General features: G+C 40.9%; 1 protein-coding gene across 1 annotated transcript; it reads right to left on the bottom strand.

The window, feature by feature from the left end:
- Positions 1-10,292: 10,292 nt before the first annotated feature.
- LOC123725420 (uncharacterized) lies at positions 10,293-17,743 on the bottom strand. The gene is made up of 3 exons (XM_045690791.1): positions 17,585-17,743; positions 15,273-15,380; positions 10,293-11,728 (listed from the first exon to the last, which is right to left on the bottom strand). Exons 1-3 carry the CDS (start codon positions 17,610-17,612, stop codon positions 11,259-11,261), a joined length of 606 nt encoding a protein of 201 aa, XP_045546747.1. The 5' UTR covers positions 17,613-17,743; the 3' UTR covers positions 10,293-11,258.
- Positions 17,744-23,275: the final 5,532 nt, after the last annotated feature.

A 23,275-nucleotide genomic window follows, 5' to 3' on the forward strand; every position in this document is an offset into this window, starting at 1 on the left:
TCTCTCTTCTTCTCTTAGAAATAGAGTATCTTCCTAGTTTTGAGTAATATGTACCTGATATCTGGTATTCACAGTCAGATTCACCGTCTTCCTTGCAGAAATACTTGATGCTGTCCTCATGGTCCTCTGGATAGTTGCATCTGATGGTAGCTTCTCCTCCCAGATAGGCCGTCTCTGTGACTGACTTCTCACAGCAGTCATCTGTCAATAGAAACACACAACACAACCTTAGTCTAATACTATAGACTGACTTCTCACAGCAGTCATCTGTCAATAGAAACACACATCACAACCTTAGTCTAATACTATAGACTGACTTCTCACAGCAGTCATCTGTCAATAGAAACACACATCACAACCTTAGTCTAATACTATAGACTGACTTCTCACAGCAGTCATCTGTCAATAGAAACACACAACACAACCTTAGTCTAATACTATAGACTGACTTCTCACAGAAGTCATCTGTCAATAGAAACACACAACACAACCTTAGTCTAATACTATAGACTGACTTCTCACAGCAGTCATCTGTCAATAGAAACACACATCACAACCTTAGTCTAATACTATAGACTGACTTCTCACAGCAGTCATCTGTCAATAGAAACACACAACACAACCTTAGTCTAATACTATAGACTGACTTCTCACAGCAGTCATCTGTCAATAGAAACACACAACACAACCTTAGTCTAATACTATAGACTGACTTCTCACAGCAGTCATCTGTCAATAGAAACACACATCACAACCTTAGTCTAATACTATAGACTGACTTCTCACAGCAGTCATCTGTCAATAGAAACACACATCACAACCTTAGTCTAATACTATAGACTGACTTCTCACAGAAGTCATCTGTCAATAGAAACACACATCACAACCTTAGTCTAATACTATAGACTGACTTCTCACAGCAGTCATCTGTCAATAGAAACACACATCACAACCTTAGTCTAATACTATAGACTGACTTCTCACAGCAGTCATCTGTCAATAGAAACACACATCACAACCTTAGTCTAATACTATAGACTGACTTCTCACAGCAGTCATCTGTCAATAGAAACACACAACACAACCTTAGTCTAATACTATAGACTGACTTCTCACAGCAGTCATCTGTCAATAGAAACAGTTCCTCCAGAGTATCCTGTCATGTTGAAGGAGCTCAAACAACCTGTCAATTAGACAAGAGAAAATATATTTTATATTCCTCCTTGTTTAGTGTTTTGTAATACTTATATAATTACGGTTAGGACTCCTACACCAGTGGCATCGTCATGTTATACAAACAAAATACACACAAACACACAAACACACACACACACACACACACACACACACACACACACACACACACACACACACACACACACACACACACACACACACACACACACACACACACACACACACACACACACACACAGTAGTGTTTCCTTGTCTGTAGTAGCAGCCTTAAGTCTTGATCAAATGATTGATAAGATAAATGAATGAGTTAAAAACACAAATGAATTAATAAATGACATGAAAACATAAATTACTTCTGTGACAGATCAGGGACAGTAGTAGACTAACTGGATGTTATTACATTGTTATAGAGAGTTATAAAAAGCTTATTACCTGTCATGAAGGAGAGGAGGATGACTATCAGCAGGATCCTCATCTTGTTGTGTTCTCTCCAGGTTGGTCCAGGTGTCTATAGGACCTGATATAATACTGTGTTCTCTCCAGGTTGGTCCAGGTGTCTATAGGTCCTGATATAATGTTGTGTTCTCTCCAGGTTGGTCCAGGTGTCTATAGGTCCTGATATAATACTGTGTTCTCTCCAGGTTGGTCCAGGTGTCTATAGGTCCTGATATAATGCTGTGTTCTCTCCAGGTTGGTCCAGGTGTCTATAGGTCCTGATATAATACTGTGTTCTCTCCAGGTTGGTCCAGGTGTCTATAGCTTCATATATAATACTGTGTTCTCTCCAGGTTGGTCCAGGTGTCTATAGGTCCTGATATAATGCTGTGTTCTCTCCAGGTTGGTCCAGGTGTCTATAGGTCCTGATATAATACTGTGTTCTCTCCAGGTTGGTCCAGGTGTCTATAGGTCCTGATATAATACTGTGTTCTCTCCAGGTTGGTCCAGGTGTCTATAGGTCCTGATATAATACTGTGTTCTCTCCAGGTTGGTCCAGGTGTCTATAGGTCCTGATATAATGTTGTGTTCTCTCCAGGTTGGTCCAGGTGTCTATAGGTCCTGATATAATGTTGTGTTCTCTCCAGGTTGGTCCAGGTGTCTATAGGTCCTGATATAATGCTGTGTTCTCTCCAGGTTGGTCCAGGTGTCTATAGGTCCTGATATAATGCTGTGTTCTCTCCAGGTTGGTCCAGGTGTCTATAGGTCCTGATATAATACTGTGTTCTCTCCAGGTTGGTCCAGGTGTCTATAGGTCCTGATATAATACTGTGTTCTCTCCAGGTTGGTCCAGGTGTCTATAGGTCCTGATATAATACTGTGTTCTCTCCAGGTTGGTCCAGGTGTCTATAGGTCCTGATATAATGCTGTGTTCTCTCCAGGTTGGTCCAGGTGTCTATCGGTCCTGATATAATGCTGTGTTCTCTCCAGGTTGGTCCAGGTGTCTATCGGTCCTGATATAATACTGTGTTCTCTCCAGGTTTCTCCAGGTGTCTATAGGTCCTGATATAATACTGTGTTCTCTCCAGGTTGGTCCAGGTGTCTATAGGTCCTGATATAATGCTGTGTTCTCTCCAGGTTGGTCCAGGTGTCTATAGGTCCTGATATAATACTGTGTTCTCTCCAGGTTGGTCCAGGTGTCTATAGGTCCTGATATAATGCTGTGTTCTCTCCAGGTTGGTCCAGGTGTCTATAGGTCCTGATATAATGCTGTGTTCTCTCCAGGTTGGTCCAGGTGTCTATAGGTCCTGATATAATGTTGTGTTCTCTCCAGGTTGGTCCAGGTGTCTATAGGTCCTGATATAATGCTGTGTTCTCTCCAGGTTGGTCCAGGTGTCTATAGGTCCTGATATAATGCTGTGTTCTCTCCAGGTTGGTCCAGGTGTCTATAGGTCCTGATATAATGCTGTGTTCTCTCCAGGTTGGTCCAGGTGTCTATAGGTCCTGATATAATACTGTGTTCTCTCCAGGTTGGTCCAGGTGTCTATCGGTCCTGATATAATGCTGTGTTCTCTCCAGGTTGGTCCAGGTGTCTATAGGTCCTGATATAATGCTGTGTTCTCTCCAGGTTGGTCCAGGTGTCTATAGGTCCTGATATAATGTTTTGTTCTCTCCAGGTTGGTCCAGGTGTCTATAGGTCCTGATATAATGTTGTGTTCTCTCCAGGTTGGTCCAGGTGTCTATAGGTCCTGATATAATGCTGTGTTCTCTCCAGGTTGGTCCAGGTGTCTATAGGTCCTGATATAATACTGTGTTCTCTCCAGGTTGGTCCAGGTGTCTATAGGTCCTGATATAATGCTGTGTTCTCTCCAGGTTGGTCCAGGTGTCTATAGGTCCTGATATAATGCTGTGTTCTCTCCAGGTTGGTCCAGGTGTCTATAGGTCCTGATATAATACTGTGTTCTCTCCAGGTTGGTCTAGGTGTCTATAGGTCCTGATATAATGCTGTGTTCTCTCCAGGTTGGTCCAGGTGTCTATAGGTCCTGATATAATACTGTGTTCTCTCCAGGTTGGTCCAGGTGTCTATAGGTCCTGATATAATGCTGTGTTCTCTCCAGGTTGGTCCAGGTGTCTATAGGTCCTGATATAATACTGTGTTCTCTCCAGGTTGGTCCAGGTGTCTATAGGTCCTGATATAATGCTGTGTTCTCTCCAGGTTGGTCCAGGTGTCTATAGGTCCTGATATAATGCTGTGTTCTCTCCAGGTTGGTCCAGGTGTCTATAGGTCCTGATATAATGCTGTGTTCTCTCCAGGTTGGTCCAGGTGTCTATAGGTCCTGATATAATGTTGTGTTCTCTCCAGGTTGGTCCAGGTGTCTATAGGTCCTGATATAATGCTGTGTTCTCTCCAGGTTGGTCCAGGTGTCTATAGGTCCTGATATAATGCTGTGTTCTCTCCAGGTTGGTCCAGGTGTCTATAGGTCCTGATATAATGCTGTGTTCTCTCCAGGTTGGTCCAGGTGTCTATAGGTCCTGATATAATGCTGTGTTCTCTCCAGGTTGGTCCAGGTGTCTATAGGTCCTGATATAATGCTGTGTTCTCTCCAGGTTGGTCCAGGTGTCTATAGGTCCTGATATAATGCTGTGTTCTCTCCAGGTTGGTCCAGGTGTCTATAGGTCCTGATATAATGCTGTGTTCTCTCCAGGTTGGTCCAGGTGTCTATAGGACCTGATATAATGCTGTGTTCTCTCCAGGTTGGTCCAGGTGTCTATAGGTCCTGATATAATGCTGTGTGTCCAAGTCTACAACTCTGTCTGTTCTCTCTCTACTTGTAGAAACTTAAATACAAACTTAATGTACTTCATGTAATCTCTCTCTCTCTGCCCCTCCCTCTCTCTCTCTCACTCACTCTGCACACCTTACAACTATGAACTTCCCTATTTCTGCATCTCTCTCTGTCTCTCTCTCTCTACCAGTTCAAACCCTCCTACCACATGTTATGTCTGACAGCCCCTCCCTCTTCCTCCTTAACCAATCACATCTTTGTTCCTACATCACAGTAGAGAGAGAGAGGGAGAGTGAGAGAGAGGGAGGGTGAGAGAGAGAGAGAGAGAATGAGATCAGTGAGAAAAAGAGAGTGAGAGATTCCTCTATGGATCGTAGCACAGAAACACATTCATACACTCTCATGCAGAGTGGAGGCTGTCTACAGAGGAGAGAAACAGAGTTATTCTGTCACTGGAGGCTGTCTACAGAGGAGAGAAACAGAGTTATTCTGCCACTGGAGGCTGTCTACAGAGGAGAGAAACAGAGTTATTCTGCCATTGGAGGCTGTCTACAGAGGAGAGAACCAGAGTTATTCTACCACTGGAGGCTGTCTACAGAGGAGAGAAACAGAGTTATTCTGCCACTGGAGGGCACTATCCCTCCATCTCGCCCTCCATCTCATCTCTGTGTGTCTAATGACAGTGGTACATGCTGATGAGACAGGTACTGAGTTTACTGACAGCACCAGTGGAGGCTGGTGAGGGGAGGACTACTTATAGTAATGGCTAGAATGGAACGTATCAAACACATAGAAATATATTGGTGCTTTATTGATAAATACACATCGTCTCATTTCCCATCAAGTGGAGTAAGAAACACTGAATAATCAAAGGTTTCTAAAAGCTACAAACTGTCTCTTTTTGTTCAAGCCAGTTTTACATTCACAGTAGAAACAATGAGAGAATGAATGAATGAATGAACGGACGTACCGACGGACCGACAAACAAACTAAAGAACGAATGAACAAACTGAAGAACGAATTATCAAAATAATTATACAAAAATAAGAATAAAAACATGAATTAACGAAGAAACAAAACAATAAATGAATGAATGAACGGACGTACTTACGTAAAGACTGACAAACGAAAGAACAAATAAACAAACAGAGGAACTAACGAATGATGAATGAATGAACAAACAATACATGAAGGAATATATGAACAAATTAACAAAATCATTCTTTTAAAAAATGAAAAAATATGAATGAATTAACAAACAAATAATACATGAATGATTTTAAAATACCAATGAATGAAAACATGAATTAATTCTGTGCCATACAGATCAGTGACGGTAGTAGACTATGTAGCAGAGTGTTTAATGGTGCAGTACATTATGAGGTGTCTACAGTAGTAGACTATGTAGCAGAGTGTTTAACGGTGCAGTACATTATGAGGTGTCTACAGTAGTAGACTATGTAGCAGAGTGTTTCACGGTGCAGTACATTATGAGGTGTCTACGGTAGTAGACTATGTAGCAGAGTGTTTCACGGTGCAGTACATTATGAGGTGTCTACGGTAGTAGACTATGTAGCAGAGTGTTTAACGGTGCAGTACATTATGAGGTGTCTGCAGTAGTAGACTATGTAGAAGAGTGTTTAACGGTGCAGTACATGATGAGGTGTCTGCAGTAGTAGACTATGTAGCAGAGTGTATAACGGTGCAGTACATTATGAGGTGTCTACAGTAGTAGACTATGTAGCAGAGTGTTTAACGGTGCAGTACATTATGAGGTGTCTACAGTAGTAGACTATGTAGCAGAGTGTTTAACGGTGCAGTACATTATGAGGTGTCTACGGTAGTAGACTATGTAGCAGAGTGTTTAACGGTGCAGTACATTATGAGGTGTCTACGGTAGTAGACTATGTAGCAGAGTGTTTAACGGTGCAGTACATTATGAGGTGTCTACAGTAGTAGACTATGTAGCAGAGTGTTTAACGGTGCAGTACATTATGAGGTGTCTACAGTAGTAGACTATGTAGCAGAGTGTTTAACGGTGCAGTACATTATGAGGTGTCTACAGTAGTAGACTATGTAGCAGAGTGTTTAACGGTGCAGTACATTATGAGGTGTCTACAGTAGTAGACTATGTAGCAGAGTGTTTAACGGTGCAGTACATTATGAGGTGTCTACAGTAGTAGACTATGTAGCAGAGTGTTTAACGGTGCAGTACATTATGAGGTGTCTACAGTAGTAGACTATGTAGCAGAGTGTTTCATGGTGCAGTACATTATGAGGTGTCTACAGTAGTAGACTATGTAGCAGAGTGTTTAACGGTGCAGTACATTATCAGGTGTCTACAGTAGTAGACTATGTAGCAGAGTGTTTAATGGTGCAGTACAATATGAGGTGTCTACAGCTGTTGGGTCAGTGTCTGGGTGGTTACTAGCATCAGAGTCTTTACTGAAGGAAACAGTAACATAGTGGAGACAGGCTGGATCTCTGGCCCTGAATGTGACAGTAGCATAGTGGAGACAGGCTGGATCTCTGGGGAAGTTGACAGTAGCATAGCGGAGACAGGCTGGATCTCTGGGGACATGGACAGTAGCATAGTAGAGACAGGCTGGATCTCTGGGGAAGTTGACAGTAGTATAGTGGAGACAGGCTGGATCTCTGGGGAAGTTGACAGTAGCATAGTGGAGACAGGCTGGATCTCTGGTGAAGTTGACAGTAGCATAGTGGAGACAGGCTGGATCTCTGGGGAACTTGACAGTAGCATAGTGGAGACAGGCTGGATCTCTGGGGAAGTTGACAGTAGCATAGTGGAGACAGGCTGGATCTCTGGGGAAGTTGACAGTAGCATAGTGGAGACAGGCTGTATCTCTGGGGAAGTTGACAGTAGCATAGTGGAGACAGGCTGGATCTCTGGTGAAGTTGACAGTAGCATAGTGGAGACAGGCTGGATCTCTGGGGAAGTTGACAGTATCATAGTGGAGACAGGCTGGATCTCTGGGGAAGTTGACAGTATCATAGTGGAGACAGGCTGGATCTCTGGGGTTGTTGACAGTATCATAGTGGAGACAGGCTGGATCTCTGGGGAAGTTGAAGGTAGCGTAGTGGAGACAGGCTGGATCTCTGGGGAAGTTGACAGCAGCATATGTCACACTGTCTGGAACCTTTGTAGACGGACCATATTGGAGTAGATGTCACCTGCACAAGGATTGATTGCAGTGGCTCAGGTGGTGGTGATGTCACGGGTTGTATCTGGGTTCTGATTGGTTGCTGTGGCGTAGGTGGGGTTAGTGATGGTTCCTGTGTCTGGATCCTGGTTGGTTGTCATGGAGTCAGACACCAACGGTCTGGTAGAGTGTTTGGATGCTGAAGAGGAAAACAAACAGATTATTTATTTATAATTTATCTTTGATACAGCCTTATTCTAAAAATTGATTGAATATATATTTTTTCTTATCAATCTACACACAATACTACATAATGACAAAGAGAAAACAGGTTTTTAGACATTTTTGCAAAAACAACAAAAAGAAAACGTATTTACATCAGCATTCAGACACTTTGCTATGAGCCTTGAAATTGAGCTCAGTAGCATCCTGTTCCATTGATCATCCTTGAGATGTTTCTACAACTTAATTGGAGTCTACCTGTGGTAAATTCAATTTATTGGACATGATTTGGAAAGGCACACACCTGTCTATATAAGGTTCCACAGTTGAAAGTACATGTCAGAGCAAAAACCAAGCCATGAGGTCGAAATAATTGTCCGTAGAGCTCTGAGACAGGATTGTGTCGAGGCACAGATCTGGGGAAGGGTACCAAAACATTTCTGCAGCATTGAAGGTCCCCAAGAACAGTGGTCTCCATCATTCTTAAATGGAAGAAATTTGGAACCAACAAGAATCTTCCAAGAGCTGGCCGTCCGGCCAAACTGAGCAATCGGGGGAGAATGGCCTTGGTCAGGTAGGTGACCAAGAACCTGATTGTCACTCTGACAGAGCTGTGGAGTTCCTCTGTGGAGATGGGAGAAACTTACAGAAGGACAACGATCTCTGCAGCACTCCACCAATCAGGCCTTTATGGTAGAGTGGCCAGACGGAAGCCACTCCTCAGTAAAAGGCATGACAGCCCACTTGGAGTTTGCCAAAAGGCACCTAAAGGACTCTCAGACCATGAGAAACAAGATTCTCTGGTCTGATGAAACCAAGATTGAACTCTTTGGCCTGAATGCCAAGCATCACGCCTGGAGGAAACCTGGAACCATCCCTACGGTGAAGCATGGTGGTGGCAGCATCATGCTCATCAGGATTGAGGGAAAGATGAACGGAGCAAAGTACAGAAAGATCCTTGATTAAAACCTGCTCCAGAGCTCTCAGGACCTCAGACTGGGGCGAAGGTTCACCTTCCAACAGGACAATGACCCTAAGCACACAGCCAAGAGAACGCAGGAGTGGCTTCGGGGACAAGTCTCTGAATGTCCTTGAGTGGCCCAGCCAGAGCCCGGACTTGAACCCGATCGAAAATCTCTGGAGAGACCTGAAAATAGCTGTGCAGCGATGCTTCCCATCCAACCTGACAGAGCTTGAGAGGTCATAGTTCCGTTTTTAATTTTAAATACATTTCCAAACAATTCTAAAAACCTGTATTTGCTTTGTCATTATGGGGTATTGTAGATAAATGAGGGGGGAAAAAACTATTTAATCAATTTTAGAATAAGGCTATAACATAATAAAATGTGGAAAAAGTCAATGTATATGCATACATTCATTTGAGAGTTACTCACTTGATGTTTTCCTGTTTCTCCTCCATTTGTAGATCAGTAGCAGGATGAGTCCCACCACCAACACAGGACTCACACACACCATGATGACCACTTGTGTAACTGGTAGGAAGACAGACAGACAGACAGACTGAGAAAATAAAGATGTGATGAAAGAAGAGACTTAGAAAGCGAGTGATCCGAGTAACCTTAGCAACCTCGAGTTACATCACTTCCTGTTGGAAGAGAGAGATTTGTCCTACGCATTAACATACATAGTTGATTCCGTCAATATTATCCGATTGCATTATTTAACAGCATATTATAGTTGACTGAAGGTCATAGAATGATGGCAAGTGACAGGTGTATCACACCTGTTCTCTGAGAAGGATCAATACTTATGTCTCCAGATGCCATACATGTTGTAGACAGGTTTAGTAGGGTTGTGGAGACATTGGGTCTGGGGGTTTAATGTTGATGTTTCAGGAGGAGCTGTATGTGAAAAGAAAGTATGGGTTAACACAAATACAGTCACCATTTGGTTTTACTGTTGCTGGAAATAACTCAGAAAGCCTCTAACAAACAAACAATGTTCAAGACAAGTGTGTGTTAACTTACCATCTGTAACTGTGAGATGCACCTCTTGGAATGTGCCCTTTATAGTTCGTTCCACTCCACACCAGTAGGTCCCAGAGTCTGTCTTCCTCAAGTCCTTGATGGTCACATAGAATACATTTCCCTTGTCTTCTATACTGTGTTACAGTCTTGCTCCCCTTCGTTTCAACCAGAATGTCTTTACCAGAACATGTCCCCTTGCAGAAGTATTTGATGTTGTTTCCTGCCAATGTGAATGAGCAGCCCACAGTGAATTGTCCTCCTAAAACGTTCTTCTCAGTATTGACAGCTGACACCACAACACACAGAGCTGTCAAACAGAAACACACAGTACAGTCACAACTGTTGACCTGTGAGATATACTTTAACCCTGCTCAAATCTTACTTGAACCCTGCTCAAATCTAACTTTAACCCTGCTCAAATCTAACTTTAACCCTGCTCAAATCTAACTTTAACCCTGCTCAAATCTAACTTGAACACTGCATAAATCTTGCTTTAACCTGAACATCTTACTTTAATCTTGCTCAAATTTGACTTGAACCCTGCATGAATCAAACTTTAACCCTGCATGAATATTATTTTGACCCTGCTCAAATCTTACTTTAACCCTGCTCAAATCTTACTTTCACCCTGCTCAAATCTGCACACATGTTACTTACAGACAAATAATTACAAATAATTATCTAATTCATTATGTACTATATGATCCAGACATTAGTATAGAAACTGAGACAGACAAACAGACAGAACTCATATGAGAGGAGACAGCAGTAGACAAGATGGAGTATCTTCATTCTGGACAGTTACTCCTCAGTTACTATACTGTTAAAGTTACTTTACTAGCACAGTTACTGTACTGTTAATGTTACTTTACTATACTACCAGCTAGCACAGGTCAACAACAGCTTGTCTGTCAGTTACTAGTTTGACAGCTGGGTGTTTCTGAAGAGATCTTTCTTATTTTTTGAAAGCTCCTTCCTCCTCTGACACCCAACTCCTCTCACTCACTCTATCTATCTCTCTCTCTCTCTCTCTCTCTCTCTCTATCTCTCCATGTCAGAGGTGGTGTTCAGGGGATGGGCATTTGCCTACACATCCTCATTTCTCTGTAGTGACCTCAGTGTCTCCAGGTCTATATGTGCTGCAGAGTGAAACTGGTTCAATCAGGCCGGAGGTTAGACTTCTAAACCACCAGACAACTCAGCTTCCTGTAGGTGACTAAGTCTTAAAACTGTCAACTTCACTGTTCTAAAGTTACCATGTCTATTTCAGCAGACGAGGAACACATTGTTGAGATGATGACAATATATGCATCAGGTATACATCACTATATTGTATTAAATTGATCCACATATATTTACTGTGATTGAAAAAGTATGCTCCAAAATTGATTTCCAAGTACAAATGTTACAGAGACTAACACTTCGCTAACACTATCCTGTCTCAGTGTGAAGTTAATGGTGCCATCATTTTAGTTTGGGTCTGTTGTGTTTTGGGTTTGAATGGTGAAGTCATGGGTTGTTGTATTGAGGGTTTGGTAGGTGGAGTCTTGGGTTGCTGTGTTGAGGGTTTGGTAGGTGGAGTCTTGGGTTGCTGTGTTGAGGGTTTGGTAGGTGGAGTCTTGGGTTGCTGGGTTGAGGGTTTGATAGGTGGAGTCTTGGGTTGTTGTGTTGAGGGTTTGGTAGGTGGAGTCTTGGGTTGTTGTGTTGAGGGTTTGGTAGGTGGAGTCTTGGGTTGTTGTGTTGAGGGTTTGGTAGGTGGAGTCTTGGTTTGTTGTGTTGAGGGTTTGGTAGGTGGAGTCTTGGGTTGTTGTGTTGAGGGTTTGGTAGGTGGAGTCTTGGTTTGTTGTGTAGAGGGTTTGGTAGGTGGAGTCTTGGGTTGCTGTGTTGAGGGTTTGGTAGGTGGAGTCTTGAGTTGTTGTGTCTGGATTGGTGACTGGTCCTATGGAACAAACAACATATAATTAATGTGTGTGTGTGTGTGTGTGTGTGTGTGTGTGTGTGTGTGTGTGTGTGTGTGTGTGTGTGTGTGTGTGTGTGTGTGTGTGTGTGTGTGTGTGTGTGTGCGTACTGTACACATGCAGTGCTGCAGTTGTGGTGTGTTGTAGTGGTGCAGTGGTGTAGTGGTGCAGTGGTGTAGTGCTGTAGTGCTGCACTGGTGTAGTGGTGCACTGGTGTAGTGGTGTAGTGCTGTAGTGCTGCAGAGGTGTAGTGGTGCAATGGTGTACTGCTGCAGTGGTGCAGTGGTGTAGTGCTGCAGTGGTGCAGTGGTGTAGTGCTGCAGTGGTGCAGTGGTGTAGTGCTGCAGTGGTGCAGTGGTGTAGTGCTGTAGTGGTGCAGTGGTGCAGTGCTGTAGTGGTGTAGGGGTGTAGTGGTGCAGTGGTGCAGTGGTGTAGTGCTGCAGTGGTGTAGTGGTGTAGTGCTGCAGTGGTGTAGTGCTGCAGTGGTGCAGTGGTGTAGTGCTGCAGGGGTGCAGTGGTGCAGTGCTGCAGTGGTGTTGTACAGTAGTGGTGTAGTGCTGCAGTGGTGTAGTGGTGTAGTGCTGCAGTGGTGTAGTGCTGCAGTGGTGTAGTGGTGTAGTGCTGTAGTGCTGCAGTGGTGTAGTGGTGTAGTGCTGCAGTGGTGTAGTTCTGCAGTGGTGCGATGGTGTATTGGTGTAGTGCTGCAGCGGTGCGGTGGTGTAATGGTGTAGTGGTGTAGTGCTGTAGTGCTGCAGTGGTGTAGTGGTGTAGTGCTGCAGTGGTGTAGTGCTGCAGTGGTGTAGTGGTGTAGTGCTGTAGTGCTGCAGTGGTGTAGTGGTATAGTGCTGCAGTGGTGTAGTTCTGCAGTGGTGCGATGGTGTAGTGGTGTAGTGCTGCAGTGGTGCGGTGGTGTAGTGGTGTAGTGCAGTAGTGCTGAGGTGGTGCAGGGGTGCAGTAGGTATACTCGGCCCGCCCAATGAAGGAAAGGCACCCTGTGGGAAAAAGTCTATGAGAAACAGTGACATGTACTCTGAATTACCTAAAATTATAAGTCTTTCACAGTCAGTCAAACCCAAGCTGTACTGTGCTGGCCTGGATATTTTCTTCTCACTAACATTTCTAGAATGAGTATCTAGGTCAACTCATCTAGGCTTTTCTTGGCTCAGTGTCATCTTAGTTCTGTGGTGTGTAAACCACCACTGTGTTCTTGTGTTCTGAGTTCCTACAGTACCTCTCTTCCCACTGCAGAGCCAAGCTGGACTAGGTTGGCCTGGTTAGTCATTCAACTGAAGCCTGGAACTGAACTGACATTGAAAATGTGAAAATAATCAATCAGATCCAGCAGTGTAAAAAGTCTATGTTCTGAGAAATGTTCTTGTTTCTTACAACCTCATGCTTATCGCATTAGCCTACTCTAGCTCAACAGTCCCGTGGACTGGACACTGATCCCAAAGAAGTTTCAAGCTACAGTACATGGCTAGTTTATTCCTGAATGATTTAAAGTTAATATTTTATTTAATAGCATGTTGTTGAAATGTTGAACACTTCTGAGATCTCTTACTGATACGGCGAATACCTCCATGACACTACTTTGATACGTATCAGTGGGGATTAAGAAATGAGTATATTCCAATAAACTACTTTGACACATGTCAATGGGGATTAAGAAATCAGTGTACCTCCACTACACTACTTTGATACGTATCAATGGGGATTAAGAAATCCATATACTCCACTACACTACTTTGATATGAATTTATGGGGATTAAGAAGTCAGTACACACCACTACACTACTTTGATATGAATCAGTGGGGATTAAGAAATTGGCATACTCCAATACACTACTATGATATGTATTTATGGGGATTAAGAAGTCAGTACACACCACTACACTACTTTGATAAGTATCAGTGGGGATTTAAAAGTCAGTATACTCCACTAGACTACTTTGATACATGTAAATGGGGATCAAGAAGTCGTTATACTCCACTACACTACTTTGATATGTATCAATGGGGATTAAGAAATTGGCATACTCCATTACACTACTTTGATACATTTCAGTGGGGATTAAGAAATCCGTATACTCCATTACACTAATTTGATATGTATCAATGGGGATTAAGAAATTGGCATACTCCATTACACTACTTTGATACAAATAAATGGAGATTAGGAAATCAGTATACTACACTACTTTGAAATGCATCTATGGGTATTAAGAAGTCAGTACACACCACTAAACTACTTTGATACATATCAATGGGGATTAAGAAATCAGTGTACTCCACTACACAACTTTAATATGTATCAATGGGGATTAAGAAGTCAGTACACACCACTACACCACTTTGATACCTATCAGTGGGAATTTAAAAGTCAGTATACTCCACTACACAACTTTGATGTGTATCAGTGGGGATTAAGAAGTCAGTACACACCACTACACCACTTTGATACCTATCAGTGGGAATTTAAAAGTCAGTATACTCCACTACACTACTTTGATGTGTATCAGTGGGGATTAAGAACTCAGTAGACTCCACTACACTACTTTGATACATGTCAATGGGGATTAAGAAATCAGTATATTCCACTACACTACTTTGATACTTGTAAATGGGGATTAAGATGTCATTATACTCCACTACACTACTTTGATACGTATCAAAGGGTATTAAGAAGTCAGTAGACTCCACTACACTACTTTGATACACATTCATGGGGATTAAGATATCAGTATACTCCACTACACTACTTTGATACGTATCAAAAGGGTATTAAGAAGTCAGTAGACTCCACTACACTACTTTGATACACATTCATGGGGATTAAGATATCAGTATACTCCACTACACTACTTTGATATGCATCAGAGGGGATTAAGAAATCAGTCAAATCCACTACACTACTTTGATACGTATCAGTGGGGATTAAGAACTCAGTATACCTCCCCTACACTAACTTGATACACGTCAATAGGGATTAAGAAGTCAGTATATTCCACTACACTATTTTGATACTTACCATTGGGGATTAAGAAACCAGTATACTCCACTCCACTACTTTGATACATATCAATGGGGATTAAGAAGTCGTTTTACTCGAATACACTACTTTGATATGTATCAGTGGGGATTACGAAGTCAGTATACTCCACTACACTACTTTGATACATATCAATTGGGATTAATTAAGAAGTCATTATACTCCACAACACTACAGTGTTACGAATAAATGGGGATTAGAAAATCAATATACTCCAGTACACTACTTTGATATGTATCATTGGGGATTAACAAATCGTCATTCTCCATTACACTACCTTGATACGGAATAAATGTGTATTAGGAAATCAGTATACAACACTACTTTGATATGTATCAATGGGGATTAAGAAGTCAGTATAGACAAAAAAACGTATGTGTACTACACCATGCATGCACGCACGTACATTTAGTACATACACACATAAATACATACATACATAGATACAAACATATCTACGTATGAGGGTTACTCACTTGATGATTTCCTGTTTCTCCTCCATTTGTATATCAGTAGCAGGATGAGTCCCACCACCAACACAGCCAGACTCACACACACCATGATGACCACTGGTGGACCTAGAACTACAAATACAAGATAATCACATTCCTCTCAGACCCTTCTCCTTCCTAAACTACTGTAATAGTTTCCTAACCACCTAGTCCTCCTGCTGTATCAGTAGGACACTAAAGAACATCAGATCACCTAGAACACACAGACCAACACCAGAGAACATCAGAACACCTAGAACACCCAGACCAACACCAGAGAACATCAGAACACCTAGAACACACAGAACAACACCAGAGAACATCACCTCACATAGAACACCCAGACCAACACCAGAGAACATCACATCACCTAGAACACCCAGACCAACACCAGAGAACATCACATCACCTAGAACACCCAGACCAACACCAGAGAACATCACATCACCTAGAACACCCAGAACAACACCAGAGAACATCACATCACCTAGAACACCCAGACCAACACCAGAGAACATCACATCACCTAGAACACCCAGACCAACACCAGAGAACATCACATCACCTAGAACACCCAGACCAACACCAGAGAACATCACATCACCTAGAACACCCAGACCAACACCAGAGAACATCACATCACCTAGAACACCCAGACCAACACCAGAGAACATCACCTAGAACACCCAGACCAACACCAGAGAACATCACCTCACCTAGAACACCCAGACCAACACCAGAGAACATCACATCACCTAGAACACCCAGACCAACACCAGAGAACATCACATCACCTAGAACACCCAGACCAACACCAGAGAACATCACCTCACCTAGAACACCCAGACCAACACCAGAGAACATCACCTCACCTAGAACACCCAGAACAACACCAGAGAACATCACATCACCTAGAACACCCAGACCAACACCAGAGAACATCACCTCACCTAGAACACCCAGACCAACACCAGAGAACATCACATCACCTAGAACACCCAGAACAACACCAGAGAACATCACATCACCTAGAACACCCAGACCAACACCAGAGAACATCACCTCACCTAGAACACCCAGACCAACACCAGAGAACATCACATCACCTAGAACACCCAGAACAACACCAGAGAACATCACCTCACCTAGAACACCCAGACCAACACCAGAGAACATCACATCACCTAGAACACCCAGAACAACACCAGAGAACATCACATCACCTAGAACACCCAGACCAACACCAGAGAACATCACATCACCTAGAACACCCAGACCAACACCAGAGAACATCACATCACCTAGAACACCCAGACCAACACCAGAGAACATCACCTCACCTAGAACACCCAGACCAACACCAGAGAACATCACCTCACCTAGAACACCCAGAACAACACCAGAGAACATCACCTCACCTAGAACACCCAGACCAACACCAGAGAACATCACCTCACCTAGAACACCCAGACCAACACCAGAGAACATCACATCACCTAGAACACCCAGACCAACACCAGAGAACATCACATCACCTAGAACACCCAGCGACAGTACACAGGCATAATGTTACAGTGATGCTACATTTAGCTAGTCTCTACTGTACTGTACTTCTGTGTTTCTACCATTTCAGAGGGAGGGAGGAGGGAAGACAACATTAGACAGAGAAAGGTGGTGTTGAGAAGGGCAGAAATAAAGATGAAATGTTAATGATGAGATATCAATAGTCACAGTCAGATTATTCAATCTAATACCAGTATCAGGCAAAGTCAATGTGGTTCTTTTTATGGTTCTATTACAGTGTGATTCTTGGTAGTTGTAGTCCATGTTACAGTATGGTGCTTGGTAGTTGTCCATATTACAGTATGGTGATTGGTAGTTGTAGTTTATCTCATGTTGTGCTGAGGGTTCATTCTGTTACCTTGGTAATGTTCACCATGTGTGTTATGTGTGCTCTAGAGAGATGGTGTGTGATTAATGTGTGTGAGTTTGAGAGTGTGTGTGTGCATGCGCCTGAAAGTACTACCCTCTCTGTGTGTTTCAGAGGAAGTGGTGTGAACCTTGACCTTGAGGCCCTGACGTTCTTATTGTCATAAACACACAATGATTATAACTACTAGTCTCTCAATACAGAACCTCTCTGAGTACAGTTACAATACTAAAGATAATGACTATAACTACTAGTCTCTCAATACAGGAGAGGAAGAGATATGAGAAGGGGGTGAGGAAGAGATATGAGAAGGGGGAGAGTACAACGGTGGAGAAGGGGAAGATGTGAAGTAATGAGGGTAATATACCTGCAGAGTTTAAGGGCTCAGTTGCCATGGTGATGTTTATTGATGGGTGTGTCGTGGAGAGGAGAGGTCTGGAGGTGATGGAGCCAGGGTTGGGAGGAACAGGAGCTGAGAGAGAGAGAGAGAGAGAGAGAGCGAGACAGAGAGAGAGAGAGAGGATGCGAGAATGCGATAATGCGAGAATGCGCCTCGTACTTGTTTATGTGTGTGTGGTTTGGGGTGTGTGTATCCGAGGCTGAAAGCAGTACCCTCTCTGTGTGTTTCAGAGGAAATGGTGTGAACCTTGACCTTGAGGCCCTGATGTTCTTATTGTCATAAACACACAATGATTATAACTACTAGTCTCTCAATACAGAACCTCTCTGAGTACAGTTACAATACTAAAGATAATGACTATAACTACTCGTCTCTCAATACAGAACCTCTCTGAGTACAGTTACAATACTAAAGATAATGACTGTAACTACTAGTCTCTCAATACAGAACCTCTCTGAGTACAGTTACAATACTAAAGATAATGACTGTAACTACTAGTGTCTCAATACAGAACCTCTCTGAGTACAGTTACAATACTAAAGATAATGACTGTAACTACTAGTGTCTCAATACAGAACCTCTCTGAGTACAGTTACAATACTAAAGATAATGACTGTAACTACTAGTCTCTCAATACAGGAGAGGAAGAGATATGAGAAGGGGGAGAGTACAGCAGTGGAGAAAGGGAAAATGTGAAGTAATGAGGGTGATATATCTGCAGATTTGTACCTTGTCAGCTCAGGGATTCAAACTTGCAACCTTTCGGTTACTAGTCCAAAGCTCTAACCACTAGGCTACCCTGCAGCCCCATATAATGCTGTGTGCACACTGATACACACTAATAGGACGCCTTAGACACCAACCTCTGTCCACAGTGATCCTGACTTCAGTCTTGTTATACCACCACCATGTGTTTATTTCACACCAGTAGGTCCCTGAATCCTCTAGGGTCAGGTTAGTGATGGTCACAGTGAAGACTCTTCTCTTTGTGTCGTCATACAGAGAGAATCTCCCTTTATGAGTCCACGCTGGGTTCTGATGCGTTTGGGTTTGGATTACGTCAACCCGGTAGGCCCAGATCCCTTTAGAGAGGTACTTCTGGTATGTCTCAAACCCCCGGTCATAAGGACACTGAATGCTGGAATTTCCTCCTTCTTTCCATCTCTTTGTGATCACTCCTGACACCACACAGCTCACAGCTATGAAACAACCAAAGAAACACGTTCACATCATCTCTACAATAACAGTTGCCATAGTCACCATGTTTAACAGACAGTCAGGTAAGGGAGATAGTTGAGTGACAGGTAGAGAATGTTTAACAGTCTGGGACTGAGTGATACAGTACATTTCTGTGTTCAGGACTACAGCAATACAGTAAAACAGTGTTGAAGGGTAAAGAAAAGTACAGTATTGATCACTGTAGCATAATAATTGAGTGATGTGTTCAGCGAGTAACACAGTTCAATATGGGGTGTGTATTAATGTATTGAGGTCTGATAGTAACAGTTCAATATGGGGTGTGTATTAATGTACTGAGGTCTGATAGTAACAGTTCAATATGGGGTGTATATTAATGTATTGAGGTCTAATAGTAACAGTTCAATATGGGGTGTGTATTAATGTATTGAGGTCTGATAGTAACAGTTCAATATGGGGTGTGTATTAATGTATTGAGATCTGATAGTAACAGTTCAATATGGGGTGTGTATTAATGTATTGAGGTCTAATAGTAACAGCTCAATATGGGGTGTGTATTAATGTATTGAGGTCTGACAGTAACAGTTCAATATGGGGTGTGTATTAATGTAATATATTCTAATAGTAACAGTTCAATATGGGGTGTGTATTAATGTAATATATTCTAATAGTAACAGTTCAATATGGGGTGTGTATTAATGTATTGAGGTCTGATAGTAACAGTTCAATATGGGGTGTGTATTAATGTAATATATTCTAATAGTAACAGTTCAATATGGGGTGTGTATTAATGTATTGAGGTCTGATAGTAACAGTTCAATATGGGGTGTGTATTAATGTAATATATTCTAATAGTAACAGTTCAATATGAGGTGTGTATTAATGTAATATATTCTAATAGTAACAGTTCAATATGGGGTGTGTATTAATGTATTGAGATCTGATAGTAACAGTTCAATATGGGGTGTGTATTAATGTATTGAGGTCTGATAGAAACAGTTCAATATGGGGTGTGTAATTAATGTATTGAGTCTGATAGTAACAGTTCAATATGGGGTGTGTATTAATGTATTGAGATCTGATAGTAACAGTTCAATATGGGGTGTGTATTAATGTAATATATTCTAATAGTAACAGTTCAATATGGGGTGTGTATTAATGTAATATATTCTAATAGTAACAGTTCAATATGGGGTGTGTATTAATGTAATATATTCTAATAGTAACAGTTCAATATGGGGTGTGTATTAATGTATTGAGGTCTAACAGTAACAGCTCAATATGGGGTGTGTGTTAATGTATTGAGGTCTAATAGTAACAGTTCAATATGGGGTGTGTATTAATGTATTGAGGTCTGATAGTAACAGTTCAATATGGGGTGTGTATTAATGTAATATATTCTAATAGTAACAGTTCAATATGGGGTGTGTATTAATGTATTGAGGTCTGATAGTAACAGTTCAATATGGGGTGTGTATTAATGTAATATATTCTAATAGTAACAGTTCAATATGGGGTGTGTATTAATGTAATATATTCTAATAGTAACAGTTCAATATGGGGTGTGTATTAATGTATTGAGGTCTAATAGTAACAGTTCAATATGGGGTGTGTATTAATGTATTCAGGTCTAATAGTTACAGTTCAATATGGGGTGTGTATTAATGTATTGAGGTCTGATAGTAACAGTTCAATATGGGGTGTATTAATGTAATGTATTCTAATAGTAACAGTTCAATATGGGGTGTGTATTAATGTATTGAGATCTGATAGTAACAGTTCAATATGGGGTGTGTATTAATGTATTGAGGTCTGATAGTAACAGTTCAATATGGGGTGTGTATTAATGTAATGTATTCTAATATTAACAGTTCAATATGGGGTGTGTATTAATGTATTGAGATCTAATAGTAACAGTTCAATATGGGGTGTGTATTAATGTATTGAGGTCTGATAGTTACAGTTCAATATGGGGTGTGTATTAATGTATTGAGGTCTAATAGTAACAGTTCAATATGGGGTGTGTATTAATGTAACATATTCTAATAGTAACAGTTCAATATGGGGTGTGTATTAATGTATGGAGATCTGATAGTAACAGTTCAATATGGGGTGTGTATTAATGTATTGAGGTCTAATAGTAACAGTTCAATATGGGGTGTGTATTAATGTAATATATTCTAATAGTAACAGTTCAATATGGGGTGTGTATTAATGTATTGAGGTCTGATAGTAACAGTTCATAATGGGGTGTGTATTAATGTATTGAGGTCTGATAGTAACAGTTCAATATGGGGTGTGTATTAATGTATTGAGGTCTGATAGTAACAGTTCAATATGGGGTGTGTATTAATGTATTGAGGTCTAATAGTAAAAGTTCAATATGGGGGTGTATTAATGTATTGAGGTCTGATAGTAACAGTTCAATATGGGGTGTGTATTAATGTAATGTATTCTAATAGTAACAGTTCAATATGGGGTGTGTATTAATGTATTGAGGTCTAATAGTAACAGTTCAATATGGGGTGTGTATTAAAGTATTGAGGTCTAACAGTAACAGTTCAATATGGGGTGTGTATTAATGTAATATATTCTAATAGTAACAGTTCAAGATGGGGTGTGTATTAATGTAATATATTCTAATAGTAACAGTTCAATATGGGGTGTGTATTAATGTATTGAGGTCTGATAGTAACAGTTCAATATGGGGTGTGTATTAATGTATTGAGGTCTAACAGTAACATTTCAATATGGGGTGTGTATTACTGTATTGAGGTCTGATAGTTACAGTTCAATATGGGGTGTGTATTAATGTAATATATTATAATAGTAACAGTTCAATATGGGGTGTGTATTAATGTATTGAGGTCTGATAGAAACAGTTCAATATGGGGTGTGTATTAATGAATTGAGGTCTAATAGTAACAGTTCAATATGGGGTGTGTATTAATGTATTGAGGTCTAATAGGAACAGTTCAATATGGGGTGTGTATTAATGTAATATATTCTAATAGTAACAGTTCAATATGGGGTGTGTATTAATGTAATATATTCTAATAGTAACAGTTCAATATGGGGTGTGTATTAATGTATTGAGGTCTGATAGTAACAGTTCAATATGGGGTGTGTATTAATGTATTGAGGTCTGATAGTAACAGTTCAATATGCGGTGTGTATTAATGTAATATATTCTAATAGTAACAGTTCAATATGGGGTGTGTATTAATGTATTGAGGTCTGATAGTAACAGTTCAATATGGGGTGTGTATTACTGTATTGAGGTCTGATAGTTACAGTTCAATATGGGGTGTGTATTAATGTAATATATTATAATAGTAACAGTTCAATATGGGGTGTGTATTAATGTATTGAGGTCTGATAGAAACAGTTCAATATGGGGTGTGTATTAATGAATTGAGGTCTAATAGTAACAGTTCAATATGGGGTGTGTATTAATGTATTGAGGTCTAATAGGAACAGTTCAATATGGGGTGTGTATTAATGTAATATATTCTAATAGTAACAGTTCAATATGGGGTGTGTATTAATGTAATATATTCTAATAGTAACAGTTCAATATGGGGTGTGTATTAATGTATTGAGGTCTGATAGAAACAGTTCAATATGGGGTGTGTAGTAATGTATTGAGGTCTGATAGTAACAGTTCAATATGGGGTGTGTATTAATGTATTGAGATCTGATAGTAACAGTTCAATATGGGGTGTGTATTAATGTAATATATTCTAAAAGTAACAGTTCAATATGGGGTGTGGATTAATGTATTGAGGTCTGATAGTAACAGCTCAATATGGGGTGTGTATTAATGTATTGAGGACTGATAGTAACAGCTCAAAATGGGGTGTGTATTAATGTATTGAGGTCTAATAGTTACAGTTCAATATGGGGTGTGTATTAATGTAATATATTCTAAAAGTAACAGTTCAATATGAGGTGTGGATTAATGTATTGAGGTCTGATAGTAACAGCTCAATATGGGGTGTGTATTAATGTATTGAGGACTGATAGTAACAGCTCAATATGGGGTGTGTATTAATGTATTGAGGTCTAATAGTTACAGTTCAATATGGGGTGTGTATTAATGTAATATATTCTAATAGTAACAGTTCAATATGGGGTGTGTATTAATGTATTGAGGTCTGATAGTAACAGCTCAATATGGGGTGTGTATTAATGTAATATATTCTAATAGTAACAGTTCAATATGGGGTGTGTATTAATGTAATATATTCTAATAGTAACAGTTCAATATGGGGTGTGTATTACTGTATTGAGGTCTGATAGTAACAGTTCAATATGGGGTGTGACTTAATGTAATGTATTCTAATAGTAACAGTTCAATATGGGGTGTGTATTAATGTAATATATTCTAATAGTAACAGTTCAATATGGGGTGTGTATTAATGTATTGAGGTCAGATAGTAACAGTTCAATATAGGGTGT

Source organism: Salmo salar, chromosome ssa12 (genome assembly GCF_905237065.1).
Source record: "Salmo salar chromosome ssa12, Ssal_v3.1, whole genome shotgun sequence".
Lineage (NCBI taxonomy): Eukaryota > Metazoa > Chordata > Actinopteri > Salmoniformes > Salmonidae > Salmo > Salmo salar.